Here is a 20287-nt window from a genome sequence, read left to right as displayed (position 1 = left end):
AGCGTCGTCATCATCAGAGAGTCCATCGTCAGAATGTTGAAGAGGAAGCGGCAAAGGAGTAGGAATCAGCTGGTCGGCTGAGTCCGGCAGCACGGGTGCATGCGTGACTGCACTGGACGCAACGTCATGGAACTGTTGGTCAGTCTGTGAGCTGGCAACAACCATAGCTGTGTGGGGAAGCAAAGCTTCTACTCCTGACTGACTAGTCTGCTGCGGGCGAGTAGCGGTAACCACAGTGGGTTGCGGAGGTTGACGCACAGCGTCAAAACAAAGCAACTTAACTCCACCCTCCTGTTGTTGTGGTAACTCGCGAACGTCAACGGAGGGTTCCGTGCGTCTGTGAACGTCAACGTGCGGCTGGCAGGGTACACTGCGCATGGGTGGTGGAACTCTCACAGCCGTAGTGCGGGAGAAGGTAGCCTCAGCGTCTACTGTACGCACAACCGTGGTTGGTTGTAGGCTAACGGGTGCAGCGTCAACCTTCTCCGCACGATACTCCTGCATAAAAGATGCTAACTGTGTCTGCATAGACTGTAGCAAAGACCACTTAGGGTTTACAGCAGTAGGTGCGGCAACAGACGGTGTTACTGCCTGTTGCGGTACCACTTTGCCTCTCTTAGGAGGTGTGCAGTCATCGGAAGACTGCAGCGAGTCCGAACTGACCCAGTGGCTACACCTGGGCCGTTGGACTTGCGCGGAAGGGACCTTGCGTTTGAGAGGCCGTGAGACCTTGGTCCATCGTTTCTGGCGTGAAACCTCTTCCGCAGACGAGGAATGAACGGGCTCTCTCGTCTTCTTGTGGGTGGGGCGATCTTGGCAAGATACGTCCGAAACCACGGAGGGAACGTCTGTCCGCTGATTAAAGCCTGTCGAACCCTTTGGTCGTACGACATTGCTTCTCCCCTGGGCTTGGGAGCTTGCAAGAGGTCACGGACTGGGAGGACGACAGGCACGAACAGACGCACCCTCAAGCGCAACACTAACACTTTTCACAGCACTACCACTCACTTCACTTCCCACTGCACTCTTACCCTTCAACTCCCTGACGTCTGCCATGAGTTGGTTGCGGTCACTCGCTAATGACTCGACTCTCTCACCCAGAGCCTGGATGGCACGCATCATATCTGCCATCGAAGGTTGTTGAGTGCTAGAAGGGGGATCAGGAGTAACCACTACAGGGGAAGGAATAGGTTGTGGGGCATGGGGAGAGGAAAAATCAACTGAGCGAGATGAACTCCTCCTGACTCTATCTCTCTCTAGCCTACGTGAATATTTAAGGAATTCGACAAAATCGAATTCCGAAAGCCCAACGCATTCCTCACACCGATCTTCCCATTGACAGGATTTACCCCGACAATTGGAACAAATGGTGTGAGGATCGATAGAGGCTTTCGGAAGACGCCTAAAACAGTCCCTAGCACTACACTTCCTGTATTTAGGGACTTGAGAAGGGTCAGCCATCTTGAATTAGTCAAAGGGGGAATTCAAAATCTATCCAAGTCGTCAACAAATAATCCAAAATTCAATCAAAGAATGCAAGGAAGTATTGAAGATAACCTCTGCAAAGCGAAAGCTAAAAACTAGAAATGAGTACTTCACCAAAATCTGTGAAAATCAATCCAGTAAGCAACAGCGTATTTAGTAGGTCTTGCCAGTGGCACGACAGAGAGAAAATTGGTTCTGTGTTGACATGGAGTACTTGAGTACCTGCTCGACAGATGGCGCAGTTGATGTACACCCCCACCTGTATAGCGATCGCTGGCGTATTTTGTCCTTAGGTTTTTCTGTCGGGCAGCAGAGCTGACAGCTTATATGATCACCGGCTAAGTTTAATATTGAAAATATTATATTACATAAGTATAGAATTTTAATAATAAAATCAATTATTTCTTATACTCTCCTAAGGTTCACAAGGCCTCATACTTAAATATAACCAAACCATCCGTGCCTATTCTAAAGCTTGGAATTTTCCGTTTTCCTTCACTTCAATAAACTTGACCCCTCTAATGATATACTGTTCCTATTTGGCCATAAAAGCTTGGACAACCTAATTTCAAGGTAGCAGGTTGGCCAGAGCACCAGCCCCCGTTGAGATACTACCGCTAGAGAGTTATGAATCCTTTGACTGACCAGACAGTACTACATTAGAGTCTTCTCTTTGGTTACGGTTCTTTTCCTTTGCCTACACATACATCAAATAGTCAGGCCTATTCTCTACAGATTCTCCTGTCCTCATACACCAGACAACACTGAGTTTACCAAACAATTGTTCTTCACCCAAGGGGTTAACTACTGCACTGTAATTGTTCAGTGGCTACTTTCCTCTTGGTAATGGTAGAAGAGACTCTTTAGCCTTGGTAAGCAGCTCTTCTAGGAGAAGGATACTTCAAAATCAAACCATTGTTTTCTAGTCTTGGGTAGTGTCATAGCCTCTGTACCATGGTCTTCCACTGTCTTGGGTTAGAGCTCTCTTGCTTAAGGGTACACTCAAGCACACTATTCTATCTAATTTCTCTTCCTCTTATTTTGGTAAATTTTTTGTTTATTTAGGGAATATTTATTTTAATGTCGTTACTGTTCTTAAAATATTTTATTTTTCCTTGTTTCCTTTCCTCACTGGGCTATTTTTCCTGTTGGGGAACCTTGGCTTATAGCATCCTGCTTTTCCAACTAGAGTTGTAGCTTAGCAATTAATAATAATAATAATAATCTACTCATCACTAGCTTCCAGGTCGAATGCTTTTCTTTTTGCTCAGCGATTCCAGATTTAAGAGAGTTCTTTTCAGTGTTATTTAGCTTGAGATAATTGGGAAGTCTTCTCAAACTTTGGAACTTATTCATGTGTTAATTGTGCAATAGGTTTCTTGGTGGCTGACAGGGAACCACATTCCCTTTGTACCACGTGGCGACTTTGTGCTTTAGATCACCAATGTTTTGAGCGGTACCTGTACAGCAAGTGATAGCTTAACTGCCTCTCTTATGGAAAACTGGTTGGGTTGTTCAAGACAAGGTGTAGTGACAAGAGATTAACTTATAACATGGGACACCTGTAACTAAGGAGGAAGGAAGTACTACATGGATACTTTCAGCTTGATAATTTTGGACAGCCCCTGTAACTGGTAGTATGAATTAGGGAGGAAAATCTAACACCGATTGATTTTTTTTTTTTTGGTTAAAGCCCAGACATATTAAATTTCTTACTTGCAGAGGCCTAATATAAAACAAGAAAAGAAAAAAAATTAACCATCTTCAGCTATAAATACAGAGAGTACATTATATACAAGAGAGATCAAACATTCGATAAAAGAATAAACAGAGGTCATCCCAAAGTGCAAAAAGAACAGCATCTTGAGAACTAAAGCTAGAAACAATGATAGACAAAAATATGGCACTTGTAAACCCAGTAATTTTTGTATGGTATAGAGAGAATGGACACCTTGCCCTTAAGAGGTGGTGAGAGGACACCAAATTGTTCTAATGTTGATCACGGAATAAGAAAAGGACAGAAGAGTCCGAATTTCAAAATGAGGCTGCTTCATCAAAGAGTCCTTTTTAACCCTTTTACCCCCAAAGGACGTACTGGTACGTTTCACAAAAGCCATCCCTTTACCCCCATGGACGTACCGGTACGTCCTTGCAAAAAAATGCTATAATTTTTTTTTTTTTTCATATTTTTGATAATTTTTTTGAGAAAATTCAGGCATTTTCCAAGAGAATGAGACCAACCTGACCTCTCTATGACAAAAATTAAGGCTGTTAGAGCAATTTAAAAAAAAAATATACTGTAAAATGTGCTGGGAAAAAAAATAATCCCCCTGGGGGTTAAGGGTTGGAAAGTTCCAAATAGCCTGGGGGTAAAAGGGTTAAACATGTTGTGCACATACAAGACGAATCACAAACTAATGTACTGAACCAATGAAGCACTACCTGACCCTAGCAAAGCACTTACCTGACCCTAGCAAACACCTACCTTGTACTGCGTCCCTTAACCCTTTTACCCCCAGGCTCTTTGGAAATTTTCAACCCTTAACCCCCAAGAGGTTATTTTTTCCCCAGCACATTTTGCAGTATATTTTTTTTAAATTGCTCTAACAGCCTTAATTTTTGCCATAGAGAGGTCAGGTTGGTCTCATTCTCTTGGAAAATGCCTGAATTTTTTCAAAAAATTATCCAAAATATGAAAAAAATAATTTTTATAGCATTTTTTTGCAAGGACGTACCGGTACGTCCATGGGGGTAAAGGGATGGGTTTTGTGAAACGTACCAGTACGTCCTTTGCGGGTAAAAGGGTTAACAGAAAGGAGTGGATCACCTTAAATAGAGCAAGATTCAAGATTGGAAAAACAGGAGATAGACTTCAGAAATGGGGATGTCACCAATCCTGATTGCCCTTGTGGTGAATCACCCCCAGACCATGGACCATAGTTATAGTTATAGGAAATACTTATTTTAATGTTGATACTATTCTTTAAAATATTAAATTTTTCCTTGTTTCCTTCCCTCACTGGGCTATTTTTTCTGTTGGGGCCCCTGGGCTTATAGCATCCTGCTATTCTAACTAAGGTTGTAGCTTTTTTTCCTTGTTTCCTTCCCTCACTGAGCTATTTTTTCTGTTGGGACCCCTGGGCTTATAGCATCCTGCTTTTCCAACTAGGGTTGTAGCTTAGCATTTAATAATAATAATTATTCCACTTCTTTCTCATGTACGTGGGGAGAGATCGTAGGAGACAAACAGCACATACCAATACTTGTTCCTGAAGTACACACCGCTTCCGTCTCTTTCCCAAATAAGAAAGAGGGGATGTCCAGGAAGGAGAAAGAAGGGAATAACCCTTTATCCCATCAGCAGTCTGTGTGCTCTTCTCGTGAGAATCAGAGCACAGGTAGCAGAAGTGTGAGCACTTATACTACATACCGATATTTATAGCCAAGACTCAGTTTTCGAACATCTCAGGTCTCGAACAAATTGGAGTTCGAACAAAAAACTCGAGAATTTTTTGTTTCAGATGCCGAACAAAATTTCGGAATTCGAACAAGCCAGAGATGAGCAGAGACAACACGACGACGTGGCTCGGTTGCCGACTGACGCTTTCTCGCATTATCTTTAGTATTCAACCGTTGTATGCAGACGTGTTCGTTGTGGTTTACGAATATATTGACTGGATTTTGTGTTTAACGTAGTGTATTAACCCCTAAGCATGCCTCCAAAGGAAGCAAGTTTAAGTAGTAAAGCTGGTGGTGATGAAAAGAGGAAAGAAGTGCACAAAACTATTTAGTTTAAGAAAGAATTAATGGCGAAATATGAATCAGGTGAATTGGTAAGAATAAAAAATGTTTTAGATGCGTTTTTTTTTTACACGATCATTGATAGGATATCTTTTATTAGAATAAAACAAACAAGCTATTTCTTCACTATTATTTTACAAAAAAAATCTAAGTAAACGAGGCTTGGGTACGATTTGCTAAAGATACCGCAATAAATTCCCCAGCCTAGCCTACTCTATTAATAGAGTATTTATGAGAAATTCTGTGAACTCATATATAACCTGCTCTCTTAATATACAGTTTATGGTGCAAAATAATGTAAATATGCTTAAAAAAAATAGTTTTTTAGTCTTAGACCGGATTATAATTATTTGCATTATTTGTAATGGGAAAAATTGTTTCAGAATTCGAACAAATCGCATTTCGAACAGCCTTCGGGAACGGATTATGGTCGAAAACAGAGGCTGGACTGTATATTGTACCCAGATTAGAAAGTTCCCGATTATGGTCGAAAACAGAGGCTGGACTGTATATTGTACCCAGATTAGAAAGTTCCCAGTATGTACTCAATCACCTCACAAACAAGGGAAGAACGTTCTGGTGCAAAGTAAGAAAGTACTGATGTTAGTTTTCAGCACACACGGCCTCCCTCTCCTCCCAAAACTGAGAGATCGTCCAGGAAGGAGAAAAAAGGGCAGGGCCCTTTACTTCTACCAGCAGTGCAGGTACTTATTCTCTGGAGGCAATAAAACTCACTACAATGCATACCGATATGTATACTAAGGGAAAGGAAACATTCCTAGTAAGTACTATCTCCCCTAGAAAACAAGGTGAGAATGTACAGGGATCCCTTCCCCAAGCAAAGCATTTAATTTATCACATTTCTACCATGGTGAGGGAAAAGGTAGGAGTCGCACGTACTGTAAAGTATATGACTCCAATCGACCAGTCTTCGTGGACGTCTTCCTTGTTTTCTACAAGTAACTGAGAACTCATCTAATTGGATCAATATAAGGGCGAGTGGTATGGTCCCATGTCGTTGTCCGGTCTCATAGCACGGTAGGATCGCGGAGAATATCGTGTGCGCATAGAGATCTTGCTCTTGGGCCAATGAGATAGGATCCAGCACAAAGAGGTCCTGTGCAGGATGTATTTCCGTAATGTATCTACAGTAAATATGCTGACAAATGTAGAACTCTTAAGTCCCTGGCCTTACTAGGAGGCGAATGTGCACTCTTAGAAAAAGGTGAGTGTATGGGGGACCTTATGCGTGAATAGAAGACCACATATGTAAAAGATCCTTCACGAGCCAGACTGATGGGGTTGATGAGAAGAACTGTATGCAAACAGGTGAGGGCTAAGAGCATGAGCGCACACACGAGTCCTTCGTGTTCAGTTGTAATCTCCTTCATCGTTGGTGAAGGGAGTCAAGGGAATTCCTCGAGCAGCAATGTGTCTCCTGCAGGGAGAGAAATGTGTCCGCAACTTCTCCCAATCGGTCTTCTTACACTTTTTCATCCATACAGGGGAAAAGAAGAGTGGAAACCTTCTATCCCGACTGACTGTTAGAAAGATAAAGGTGCGGCAGCAGAAGATCTCTTGTCCTCTGCGCTGAGTTGCCTTTGTTTTTTCTGACTTGGGCAAAGGGAGTCAAGGGGACTCAAGAGGCAACACTGTTTCCTCCAAGGAGAGAGAAAAGGTAGTTGTCCCACATAAGCAACCCCTATCGATCGGTCTTTCAGACTACTCCTTCCACAAAATGGAAAAGAAGTGCTGAGCCCTTCTATCCTGACCGGCAGTGATGAGACATAGGTGACGCAGAAGTGAAGGAGGAAACTAAAGTTCTCCTTCTAAGGATCATTCAGGCAGATGACGATGCTCCAACAGGGAAGAGGCCACAGGCATTCTATGAAGAGCCAGCACAATCAGGTGATACTTTCTTAGCGCTTTTCCGGAAACGGGATGACACTGGAAGAAAGAAGGGCACCACATTTGGCAGCAGTAAAACCATCAATGCATATTGATGTTTAAGATTTCCAACCTCCTTAAGAATATGTTGTCACTTTCCTGACAGCACAAGCGAGGGAATAAACAGAAAACAGGAATGCTCTTTAACAGGAAAATGAATGTAGATATCTGCGGAATTGTTCAGAAAACTGTCCTTTCTTCTAAATGTCCATCGCCGACGACGATCTACTAACGCTACAAATTTTTTATACAATATGTATGTTTCTTAGATATACAAACCTGAGTTGTTTATTGGGTTTAATCCTGAGGTTATATTCTGTGACTGTATATAAGAAAAAGGTGCATAACTAGTAATTAGAATAGGTTACTAATCAATTCTACTGCTGGGCAGCGCTACGCTCTGCTGCAAGACAAACTCCATTCTTCCCTTGGTCATGCTGTGAAGAGGCTGTCTATCACTTACTGCTATTATTTATTTGAAAAAGCAAAAGATTAAAACAGCCAGATGAGGGCGTTGGAAATATGCCTGTAATACCCGACAGATGAAAACAAGAGAGGTCCTAATGGCATGTTGGGCGGGCAGGGATTACTAACCAATCAGCAATAACTACCGGCACCTACTTGAAGTTTTAATAGGGTTACCGGCACCTAGCTAAAGTTTAAACAGAGTTACTGGCACCTAGTTACAGCTTAACAGGGTTACAAGTACCTAGTTGAAGTTTTAGCAGGGTTACATATACCTAGTTGAAGTTTTAACAGGGTTACAAGTACCTAGTTAAAGATTTAACAGGGTTACAAGTACCTAGTTGAAGTTTTAACAGGGTTACAAATACCTAGTTGAAGTTTTAACAGGGTTACAAGTACCTAGTTGAAGTTTTAGCAGGGTTACATATACCTAGTTGAAGTTTTAACAGGGTTACAAGTACCTAGTTAAAGATTTAACAGGGTTACAAGTACCTAGTTGAAGTTTTAACAGGGTTACAAATACCTAGTTGAAGTTTTAACAGGGTTACAAGTACCTAGTTGAAGTTTTAGCAGGGTTACATATACCTAGTTAAAGATTTAACAGGGTTACAAGTACCTAGTTAAAGATTTAACAGGGTTACAAGTACCTAGTTGAAGTTTTAACAGGGTTACAAATACCTAGTTGAAGTTTTAACAGGGTTACAAGTACCTAGTTGAAGTTTTAACAGGGTTACAAATAACTAGTTGAAGTTTTAACAGGGTTACAAGTACCTAGTTGAAGTTTTAGCAGGGTTACATATACCTAGTTGAAGTTTTAACAAGGTTACAAGTACCTAGTTGAAGTTTTAGCAGGGTTACATATACCTAGTTAAAGATTTAACAGGGTTACAAGTACCTAGTTAAAGATTTAACAGGGTTACAAGTACCTAGTTGAAGTTTTAACAGGGTTACAAATACCTAGTTGAAGTTTTAACAGGGTTACAAGTACCTAGTTGAAGTTTTAACAAGGTTACAAGTACCTAGTTGAAGTTTTAACAGGGTTACAAGTACCTAGTTGAAGTTTTAACAGGGTTACAAACAACTAGGAAAAGTTTTAACTGGCCAGCTGGCACCTAGTTAAAGTTTTAACAAGGTTACCGGCACCTAATTAAAGTTTTAACAAGGTTACAAGTACCTAGTTGAAGTTTTAACAGGGTTACAAATAACTAGTTGAAGTTTTAACAGGGTTACAAGTACCTAGTTGAAGTTTTAGCAGGGTTACATATACCTAGTTGAAGTTTTAACAAGGTTACAAGTACCTAGTTGAAGTTTTAGCAGGGTTACATATACCTAGTTAAAGATTTAACAGGGTTACAAGTACCTAGTTAAAGATTTAACAGGGTTACAAGTACCTAGTTGAAGTTTTAACAGGGTTACAAATACCTAGTTGAAGTTTTAACAGGGTTACAAGTACCTAGTTGAAGTTTTAACAAGGTTACAAGTACCTAGTTGAAGTTTTAACAGGGTTACAAGTACCTAGTTGAAGTTTTAACAGGGTTACAAACAACTAGGAAAAGTTTTAACTGGCCAGCTGGCACCTAGTTAAAGTTTTAACAAGGTTACCGGCACCTAGCTAAAGTTTAAACAGAGTTACTGGCACCTAGTTACAGCTTAACAGGGTTACAAGTACCTAGTTGAAGTTTTAGCAGGGTTACATATACCTAGTTGAAGTTTTAACAGGGTTACAAGTACCTAGTTAAAGATTTAACAGGGTTACAAGTACCTAGTTGAAGTTTTAACAGGGTTACAAATACCTAGTTGAAGTTTTAACAGGGTTACAAATACCTAGTTGAAGTTTTAGCAGGGTTACATATACCTAGTTGAAGTTTTAACAGGGTTACAAGTACCTAGTTAAAGATTTAACAGGGTTACAAGTACCTAGTTGAAGTTTTAACAGGGTTACAAACACCTAGGAAAAGTTTTAACTGGCCTGCTGGCACCTAGTTAAAGTTTTAACAAGGTTACCAGCAACAAGCTAAAGTTTGAACAGGGTTACCTGCACCTATTTCAAGTTTAACAGGGTTTGTATTTATGTAAGAACAAAATTGGATTTAGGGTATTTGGCCCCTGCAACCTCTGCAAAGACGTGCCATTCCCATCCCCACCAAGAGACTCGCAAGGATCTGCACTTATTGTGAGAGTACACAAAATAAAGCAGCCTACCTTCACAAGCCCACTGGTGCTGGGCTCACTCTCTCCATTGACGACTGGATCGCTACCGCTGCTGCCTTCCTTTTCATCTTTGCCTTTATTCATCTTTTTCTTATTTTTCCTGAAAACATATTCTACAAATTAAATGACTCCTGAGAGGAAGGAGTGGGTCTTAAAACTCCAAAATGCATTAAAATATCATGAGTCATGTCTCTTCCACGTAATGGTCAAGTAGCAAACAAATTAGGAAAAAACACTAACAAAGGCTGTCTAAGATTAAATGACAATCTGCTTAATTAACAAACAAATCATTATTCTTACAAAAAGGGACACTTGTAAAGTTCTTGGCAAAAGAGGAATGAAAGCCTCTACACATGACCATTGAATGCAAAACACAGTAACTTCATAAGAAATTATTTCTCTGGAATCATTCGGTGTCCTGATCAAGTTGTTATTATAGCTTTATTTTCAATATATAACTCTAACTTAAGTAAATTCAATTTACATATAATTAAGTAAGATAAATTGAATGATTCCATATTGAATTTCTGTAATTACAGATTTAACAATCAGAAATTTTGAAAGTAATTTGTATTTTTCCCAACTATACAAACCTAAATTGTTTAATAGTAATATGATTTTGCTTAGCTGGAACTTTAGCTTTCTAAAATTTACAAGGTGTCGGAAGTTACTACCAGAAGACCTTGCTGTTAGTTACTGCCAGAAGCTCCTCAACCTCCTACCAAGCCAGTAAACTGTGTAGTCCTTTTGACTTTCTCATAGGGCTTGCTGGATGGTTGAGGCAGGAAGTGAAACTTGAAAGAAATCAGGTTTGTAGTTAAAATCCCAGGATTCCAACACACTTGGACCCCTTAGAAGTGCGGGAAGTGTTGATTCCTACCAACTCCCAACAATCGAGAATATATTCTCATGGTTTGGGTTAGGTTTCTGTCCGCTGACATAATGATGAATCTATATCCTTGGAAGGATATGACGTCAATATATGGCCAATTAGGCGAAATGTAACTTACAGTCTCTTCCTCCTCCCCCTCCGCACTATGGGGGAGATAAATCTATAATGTAGCTGCCTCGTATAGAACAATATGCTCAGTATGGAAGCTCACCAACATTTCATCCAGCAAATGATGGAATGACTGCCGCACCTTTAAAGGTCATGCGCTGGTCGGTCTCGTGATCCTGTAGGCTTCTCACTCGCAGGTGAGGCCTCACTTCCCTGAGGCTCAAGATCTCTGGGGTGGCGCACCGCCACTGAAAGACTTCTTTGTCGACGGCGCTCTTTACCCTTGCATGCCTAAAGGAGATTTGTAATAAGATCTCTCAAAACCAAACCCAGAAGAGTTATAGGATGGCTCTTCGCTGATTTACACAAAGCAGGACAATCAACTTGGCTAGAGCCCAAGAAATGGTATACTTCACTCACAGACGAGTAGGCAGAGAACTTGGAAAAAACGTCTTTGTCATAGGAGTCAATGTAATCGTCCAGGTAGGATAAAAGACAAGTGCCGTTGATGGATGCCTTAGTTAAGGTTGAGCTTCAAATTCTGTCAGAATCCACTAATCGTCCAGGTAGCAGAGTGCCGTTGATGTGTGCCTAAGTTGAAACTAGAGCAAAAAAAATACTTCGTAAAATTAGCATAACTGTTGAGCGAATAATGCAAAGAACTTTGCATTGGTACGCTCCGTTCGCTTATGACACAACATGGTACTTCCTGGCAGCAGGGTGGGTTGAGATCTGGAAGTGCGATCTTCAAGTTGATCGTCATTACAAAACCTAATGGACTCATCATTTTCCTGACTGTGCTTGGCATCTTCCTCCAGAACAAGTTTGCAGAAAACTCATTCAGGGTTGAGAGGAGAGGTGTATGACTGGCCTCCGGCTTCCAGATGTCTTCTCTTCAGAGAGTCGACTGAAAAAGCCTGGGGAGCTGTCACTATCCCTCCATTCAGCAACAGTCCTTGAACTGTGCTGAAGGCATACTAAAGGTGCGGATGTACAAGTTCTTATTCTCTGTTCCATGTATATCTGGGAGTAACTAGGAGAGAGCAATATGAGCAATAGGATTTGGCACAAGCATCTCACCTATGGGGAGAGAAATGGTAAGAATGACTTATAAAATTCCCATAGATCAGTATTCCAGGACTTAATTGTCCAAAGAAGGAAAATGAAGGGTAGTGGCTGCATTCTCTTCTGACCAGCAGGATGCATAAAGACAACAGCTGATTGATTACGTGCCTAAGAAAGAGGAAAAGTACGAGGATCACAGCAGACACATAGGGCTCTTCTGGTCCCCTTTGGAGGGGAATTCCAATCTTTTGGCAATATGTTATTTTTATTAATAAAATAAATTTTTGAATATACTTACCCGATAATCATGTAGCTGTCAACTCCGTTGCCCGACAGAATTCTATGGAGGGATACGCCAGCTATCACAATACTAGAAGGGGGTGTACTTACCAGCGCCACCTGTGGCCAGGTACTCAATCATTTGTTGTTGACACCTCCTCAATTATTCCTCGGTCCACTGGTTCTCTCTGGGGAGGAAAGGGAGGGTCGATTAAATCATGATTATCGGGTAAGTATATTCAAAAATTTATTTTATTAATAAAAATAACATTTTTCAATATTAAACTTACCCGATAATCATGTAGCTGATTCACACCCAGGGAGGTGGGTGAAAACCAGTGTACATGATTAAAGGATAGCTAAGTATCCCAAAATTTCATATAACAGTTATCTCAAATAACAATGAAATAATAAGTACCTGGTAAGGAAGTCGAATAGAACCGTTACTCTGCCTTTTATTTAAAGTTCGTCTTCCTTACTGAGCGCAGCGTTCCTCTTGGAGGCTGAATCAACCCAAAGGTGCCAAAGTACAAGGGGTTGCAACCCTACTAAAGGACCTCTACCAAACCTTTAACCCAGGCGCTTCTCAAGAATGAATAGACCACCCGCCATATCCAAGGATGCGGAAGGCTTCTTAGCCTACCGTAACAACCATAAAAACAACAATAAAAGTATTCAAGAGAAAGGTTAAAAAGGTTATGGGATTATGGGAATGTAGTGGCTGAGCCCTCACCTACTACTGCACTCGCTGCTACGAATGGTCCCAGGGTGTAGCAGTTCTCGTAAAGAGACTGGACATCTTTCAGATAAAATGATGCAAACACTGACTTGCTCCTCCAATAGGTTGCATCCATAATGCTCTGCAGAGAACGGTTTTTATTAAAGGCCAACGAAGTAGCTACAGCTCTTACTTCGTGGGTCCTTACCTTCAGCAATGCAAGGTCTTCCTCCTTTAAGTGAGAATGTGCTTCTCTGATCAGAAGCCTTATATAGTACGAAAGCCCATTCTTGGACATGGGTCTCGAGGGTTTCTTGATGGCACACCATAAGGCTTCTGACTGTCCTCGAATAGGTTTAGACCTCTTCAGATAATATTTGAGAGCTCTGACTGGGCAAAGAACTCTCTCTAGTTCGTTACCTACCATGTTGGAGAGGCTAGGTATTTCGAACGATCTAGGCCAAGGACGTGAAGGAAGCTCGTTCTTTGCTAGGAATCCAAGCTGAAAAGAACATGTAGCTGATTCGGTTGTGAAACCAATGTTCTTGCTGAAGGCATGAACCTCACTGACTCTCTTAGCTGTTGCAAGGCAAACGAGAAAAGCAGTCTTGAGGGTAAGATCCTTGAAGGAAGCTGACTGGAGAGGTTCGAACCTAGATGTCATAAGGAACCTTAAGACTACGTCCAGATTCCAGCCTGGAGTGGAAAGACGACGTTCTTTAGACGTCTCAAAAGACTTGAGAATGTCTTGAAGGTCCTTGTTGGAAGACAGGTCCAAACCCCTGTGGCGGAGGACTGAGGCCAACATGCTCCTATACCCTTTAATCGTAGATGTTGAAAGGGATCTCTCATTCCTAAGATGAAGAAGGAAGTCAGCTATTTGGATCACAGAGGTATTGGTAGAGGATATTGAATTGGCTCTACACCAGCTTCGGAAGACCTCCCACTTAGACTGGTAGACTCTACGAGTGGAAATTCTTCTAGCTCTGGCAATCGCACTGGCTGCCTCCTTCGAAAAGCCTCTAGCTCTAGCGAATCTTTCGACAGTCTGAAGGCAGTCAGTCGAAGAGCGTGGAGGTTTGGGTGCAACCTGTCTACGTGTGGTTGACGTAGAAGGTCCACTCTTAGAGGTAGAGTCCTGGGGAAGTCGACTAGCCATTGACGTACCTCTGTGTACCATTCTCTTGCAGGCCAAAGGGGAGCAACCAGCGTCAGCCGTGTCCCTTCGTGCGAGACGAATTTCTGCAGAACTTTGTTTATAATCTTGAACGGAGGGAATGCGTACAGGTCGAGATGGGACCAGTTCAGAAGAAAAGCATCTACATGAACCGCTGCAGGGTCTGGAACAGGGGAACAATAAAGCGGAAGTCTCTTGGTGATGGAGGTGGCAAACAGGTCTATGGTAGGTTGACCCCACAACGTCCAAAGTCTGTTGCACACACTCTTGTGGAGGGTCCATTCCGTGGGAATGACCTGATTCCTTCTGCTGAGGCGATCCGCTGAAACATTCATATCGCCCTGGATGAACCTCGTGACCAGTGTGAGGTTTAGACCTCTTGACCAAATGAGGAGGTCCCTTGCGATCTCGTAAAGGCTCCTCGAATGGGTCCCTCCTTGCTTGGAGATGTAAGCCAAGGCTGTGGTGTTGTCTGAATTCACCTCCACCACTTTGCCTAGCAGGAGGGACTTGAAGTTCAACAGGGCAAGATGGACTGCTAACAGTTCCTTGCAGTTGATGTGGAGTAATCCTTGTTCCTTGTTCCATACTCCTGAGCATTCCCGTCCGTCCAAGGTCGCACCCCAGCCCGAGTCCGATGCAGCCGAGAAGAGATGAAGATGGGGGGTCTGGATGGCCAATGATAGACCCTCCTTGAGAAGAAGATTGTGCTTCCACCACCGGAGAGTGGTCTTCATCTCTTGGTTGATAGGGATAGAGACTGCTTCTAGAGTCGAGCCCTTGTCCCAATGAGCTGCAAGATGGAATTGAAGAGGGCGGAGGTGGAGTCTCCCTAGCTCGACAAACAGGGCCAGAGATGAGAGGGTCCCTGTGAGACTCATCCACTGTCTCACTGAGCAATTGCTCCTCTTCAGCATGCTCATGATGCACTGTAGGGCTTGGTTTATCCTGGGGGCCGATGGAAAAGCCCGAAAATCCCGACTCTGAATCTCCATTCCCAGGTACACAATGGATTGGGAGGGAATGAGTTGAGATTTCTCTATATTGACTAATAGACCTAGGTCTCTGATTAGATCTAAAGTCCAAGAGAGGTTCTCCAGACAACGACGACTCGTGGAGGCTCTCAACAGCCAGTCGTCTAGGTAGAGGGAGGCTCTGATGTTCGATAAGTGCAGGAATTTCGCTACATTCCTCATCAGATGAGTAAAGACCATAGGAGCTGTGCTTAGGCCAAAACACAGGGCTTGGAACTGATAGACAACCTTTCCGAAAACGAATCTCAGGAAAGGTTGGGAGTCTGGATGAATGGGAACGTGAAAGTATGCATCTTTCCAGTCCAACGAGACCATCCAGTCCTCCTGTCTGACCGCTGCTAAGACCGACTTGGTCGTCTCCATTGTGAACGTCTGCTTGGTGACATACTCGTTGAGAGAGCTGACGTCCAGCACCGGTCTCCAACCTCCTGTCTTTTTGGCCACAAGAAAGAGACGGTTGTAGAAGCCCGGGGATTGATGGTCCCGGACTATAACCACTGCCTTCTTCTGCACAAGTAGCGACACCTCCTGTTGCAATGCTAGCCTCTTGTCCTCTTCTTTGTAGTTGGGAGAGAGGTTGATGGGCGATGTGGTCAGAGGCGGTTTGAGGCAGAATGGAATCCTGTAACCGTACCTCAGCCAACTGACAGACTGTGCGTCTGCACCTCTCTTCTCCCAGGCTTGCCAGAAGATCTTGAGCCTGGCTCCTACTGTTGTCTGGAGAATCTGAGAGTCAGTGCTTTCCCTTAGATGTCCTGGGTCCTTTCTTAGACTTGCCCCTGTGAGAGTCTGGACGGGAGCTTCCTCGGCTGGGGGCTCTACCACGAAAGGGCGGTATGAACCTAGTGGCCGGGGTATCAGCCACTGGAGAGCGATAAGTCTTGGGGACAGAGGTGGTAACCTTAGACTTACGAGCCGATGAAGCTACAAGATCGTGCGTGTCCTTCTGTATCAGGGCAGCCGACAAGTCCTTAACTAGCTCCTCGGGAAAGAGGAACTTTGAGAGTGGAGCAAAAAGGAGCTGTGACCGCTGGCACGGTGTAATGCTGGCTGAGAGGAAGGTACACAGTTGTTCCCTTTTCTTCAACACCCCTGATACAAATAACGACGCTAGCTCACCCGATCCATCCCTGATAGCCTTATCCATGCAGGACATAATTAACATGGCAGAGTCTTTGTCCGCAGGAGATGTTTTCTTGCTGAGGGCTCCCAGGCACCAGTCGAGAAAGTTGAACATTTCGAAAGCTCTGAACAACCCTTTCAGAAGATGATCCAGGTCTGAGAAGGTCCAACAAACCTTCGAGCGTCTCATCGCAGTCCTCCTAGGCGAGTCCACCAGACTTGAGAAGTCAGCCTGGGCAGAGGCAGGAACTCCCAAGCCTGGTGCTTCCCCTGTGGCATACCAAACGCAACCTTTCGATGCGAGCTTCGTTGGAGGGAACATGAAGGAAGTCTTGCCCAGGTGTTGTTTAGACTGAAGCCACTCCCCTAAGGTCCTTAAGGCCCTCTTGGAGGATCTAGCTAGGACAAGCTTAGTATAGCTCGACTTAGCTTGTTGCACGCCTAGCGAAAACTCAGATGGAGGAGAGCGGGGAACAGGAGAGACGAAGTGGTCAGGGTAAAGCTCCCTGAGTAGAGCCAAGACCTTTCTAAAATCAACAGACAATGGAGAAAGCTTAGACTCCTCCACGTCTGATGAGGGATCAAGATGTGCCTCCTCATCATCCGACACTTCATCAGCAGAAGGTAGCGAAGCAAAAGGACCAGAATGCTGAACCGCAGAGTCAGAACGGGTAGGAACAACAACAGAGGTTTCCTCAACTTGAGGGAAAACCTGAGGTTCAGACTACATAGGCTGAACAACAGTCGGAGCAGAAGGCAGGTGCAAGGGTGAAGGAGGTTGACTCCTAGCAAGAGTTGCACCCAAGGATTGCACCAGCTGAGCGGAGGACGGAGGCGGAGTAGTCCGTTCCTGTTCCTGAGAGATGAGTGGAGCATGAGAAGGTTGAGGCTGCGCAGAACAAGGTAAAGTTCTAGCAAGCTGAGGCTCCTGAGGCGCAAGTGCATGGTGTAGATGAGCTTGCCTAGATGAGGGTTGAACTCGGTGCAGCGCTGGTTGAGCAGACAGACTCACGGAGGGGAGAGGTTGTTGTACCCCAACCGAGAGTTGCACCACTGGTGGAGCAGCAAGGGGAGGAGGAGGAAGAGTGTAACTCTCCTGATCCCAAAGCAAGGGTTGCCTTAAAGAAGGCTGAGGTTGAACAACACTGTGAACAGCAAACTCCGAAAGTGGTTCAACATCGTACGCCTGGCAGATGGTGCTGCGACCAGGCGGAGCAGGTGCAGGCTGGGCGAGCACAGGCGGAGCAGGTGCAGGCTGGGCGAGCACAGGTGCAGCGAGAACAGGTGGAGGGAGTGCAGGAGGTGCAACACTCTCAGCCCGACACTCACGCATCAAGTCCGAAAGCTGAACTTGCATGGACTGAAGCAGGGTCCACTTGGGGTCGGCAGAAACGATAACAGACTGAGGTAAAGTCACAGTCGGGGTCTGTATAGGCAGAACCTTACTCCTCTTGGGCGGAGTACAGTCGACCGATGACAGAGGCGAGTCGGAGCTGAGCCAATGACTGCAACCTGGCTGAGCACTCGCTGACTGAACTCTACGTTTAAGCGGTCTCGAGACCTGAGACCAACGTTTCTTCCCTGCATGAAGATCAGCGGACGAGAAGACGGGCTCAATCGTCTGCAGGTGGGAGTGACGGTCTAAGGAAGACACGCCCGCAACCACCGAGGATAATTCTGTGCGCCTAACAAGGCCTGTCGAACCCTTAAGCCCTTCGACATTGCTTCTCCCCTGGGCATGGGAGCTTGCAAGAGGTCCCGGACTGGGAGGACGACTGGCTCGCACAGAAAAATCCTCACGCACCACACTGGCACCACTAGCACTTGGCACTGCACAGACACTAGCACTCGTCACAGCACTGGCACTATTTCCACCCACTGCACTCTTGACCTTCAGTTCTTTAACCTCGGCCATCAGAGACTTATGGTCACTTACCACTGATTCTACTTTATCTCCTAAAGCCTGAATAGCACGCAAAACAGTTGACATATCAGGCGGAGGGCACACAGTAGGTTCGGGGGTAGCCACTACAGGGGTAGGAAAAGGTAGGGGATCATGAGGTGAGGAAAACATAGAAGAGTGAGAAGAACTTCTCCTAGCTCTAGTTCTCTCTAACTTGGATGAATATTTTAAAAGACGTACAAAATCCAATTCCGAAAGTCCGGCGCACTCCTCACACCGATTTTCTAATAGACAGGGCCTATCCCTACAGTCAGAACAAGCGGTGTGAGGATCTACCGAGACCTTCGGAATACGCCTATTGCAAGACCTACATCGTCTATGGGAGGGAGCTTGCGAAACGTCAGACATCTTGTTTCAAAGAGTAAGTCAAAGGGTGATCCAAAAACAAGCAAAAATTCATTAACCGTTAATCAGAGTTTATATAAAAGCTAACTAGCTAATATAAAAAGGATTCCAGTATGCGACAGCCGTTAATCTAAGAGAATACTTCACCAAATATCCATGAATAAACTCGAAGACCATGAGCGTATCCCAGAACGTCTAGCCGGAAGCACGACAGAGGAATAATTGAGGAGGTGTCAACAACAAATGATTGAGTACCTGGCCACAGGTGGCGCTGGTAAGTACACCCCCTTCTAGTATTGTGATAGCTGGCGTATCCCTCCATAGAATTCTGTCGGGCAACGGAGTTGACAGCTACATGATTATCGGGTAAGTTTAATATTGAAAAATCTAATGTTCCACTTCTTGCTCCACCCTGTCCTGCGAAGGAATATTATCTCGACGCCTTCGCGGTAGATTTATTGCCCTACCCAGTGTTGCAATAGATCCGATTCCATTTCATGTTTGCAAGGGCATACGCAGGAGCCTCCAAGGATGAAAAACTTAGACCTAGGACCGATGGAGGAATTGAGGGAGGATGTGGAGGAAGAGAGGATGCCATGAGACTTGCCTCTTCTTCATCAAGAAGAGCATATTTCGTTACTTCTTGAAATTCTCTAACGATGGGGCTCTCCATTAAAAAAGGCCACAACTCTTTTGCAAAGTTGTTAACCTTTAACAAAGGATGTCCCATTCCATGAGTCTTTTCTTGTGGAAATCAAGGTATGAATAGACATACGTAGAGCAGTTACCCTCTGTTTAAAAATCATCAAATAAGGCTACATGCTATGCAGTTGCACTCGAACATGCTTTGTCATCTGCTCTACAGTGTGATTCTGGGAAGACAGGTGCCCCATTAGAGCAAGCCTGATGTCATGCACATTTGAATAACTGAAGCGTAATTCCGCACAGACGCTCTGGAGGTAAGGATATCCCACCTCTTGGGGATAACAAATAAGCCAGTGTGGGAAGGGGTACAGATACAAATACAGTATCTCACTTTCCTTTCTCCTAGGAGAAGATCGAGGACGAGAGGGGCTGTTCCTAGTACCCCTTCTCGAATCTTGTCTGCATCCCGAGTCATGAATTTCCCAGAAGCTTGAGAATCTTTTCTGGTCTGCGAGAAGATGTTCTTCAGTCCTGACTTAAAATCCTTACTTTCTCTGGGGGTTGGATACTTCGAGAAAGGGGGACGGGGTTAGCTGAAAACCTCCTATCCTCCAAGGTGTCAGGGAACTCAGGATCTAAACGGAATCTATTCTGATACAAAGGAGACTGAAGACTTTGTGTACAAGGAACTCTTTGATCCTGAGAGGAGAGGGGCGTAAGGTCGACCCAAATTAGATCAGGAACAATCAATAATTGTCAACAAATAGAAAACTCTAATCTCAAACCTATCACGACGAGGGTCACCTAGGCGGGAACACGTGTATTGAAGGCTACGCCTCCAGTAGTTAGCAAGATTTACTAGATAGACCTGCAGGTCAAAATTATGAGTCCGCATTGGAGAGCATGCACCTCTAGCTCTCACAGGCCTAAGGTTTCCTCACGAAAGGGGATTACACATTACGCTCCATCCTGGATGCGAGCGCTGTAAAGGTGCATCTTGGATTCTGTTGACGCATTAAAGGATGAGGTG

At 44.1% G+C, this 20287-nt stretch overlaps 1 protein-coding gene across 3 annotated transcripts in view; it reads right to left on the bottom strand.

The window, feature by feature from the left end:
• Window positions 1–20287, bottom strand: part of Nmt (N-myristoyl transferase) — a 66143-nt gene that overhangs the window by 34370 nt on the left and 11486 nt on the right. For all 3 annotated transcript variants that reach the window (XM_068352754.1, XM_068352755.1, XM_068352753.1), the window contains exon 2: window positions 9901–10009. In XM_068352754.1, coding sequence (XP_068208855.1) covers window positions 9901–10009 — 109 coding nt within the window. The remainder of the gene's footprint in view (window positions 1–9900; window positions 10010–20287) is intronic.

The sequence above is a fragment of the Palaemon carinicauda genome, chromosome 29 (genome assembly GCF_036898095.1).
Source record: "Palaemon carinicauda isolate YSFRI2023 chromosome 29, ASM3689809v2, whole genome shotgun sequence".
NCBI lineage: Eukaryota > Metazoa > Arthropoda > Malacostraca > Decapoda > Palaemonidae > Palaemon > Palaemon carinicauda.
The sequence above is the reverse complement of the archived record's forward strand: the minus strand, read 5'-3'. Positions and strand labels throughout refer to the sequence as shown.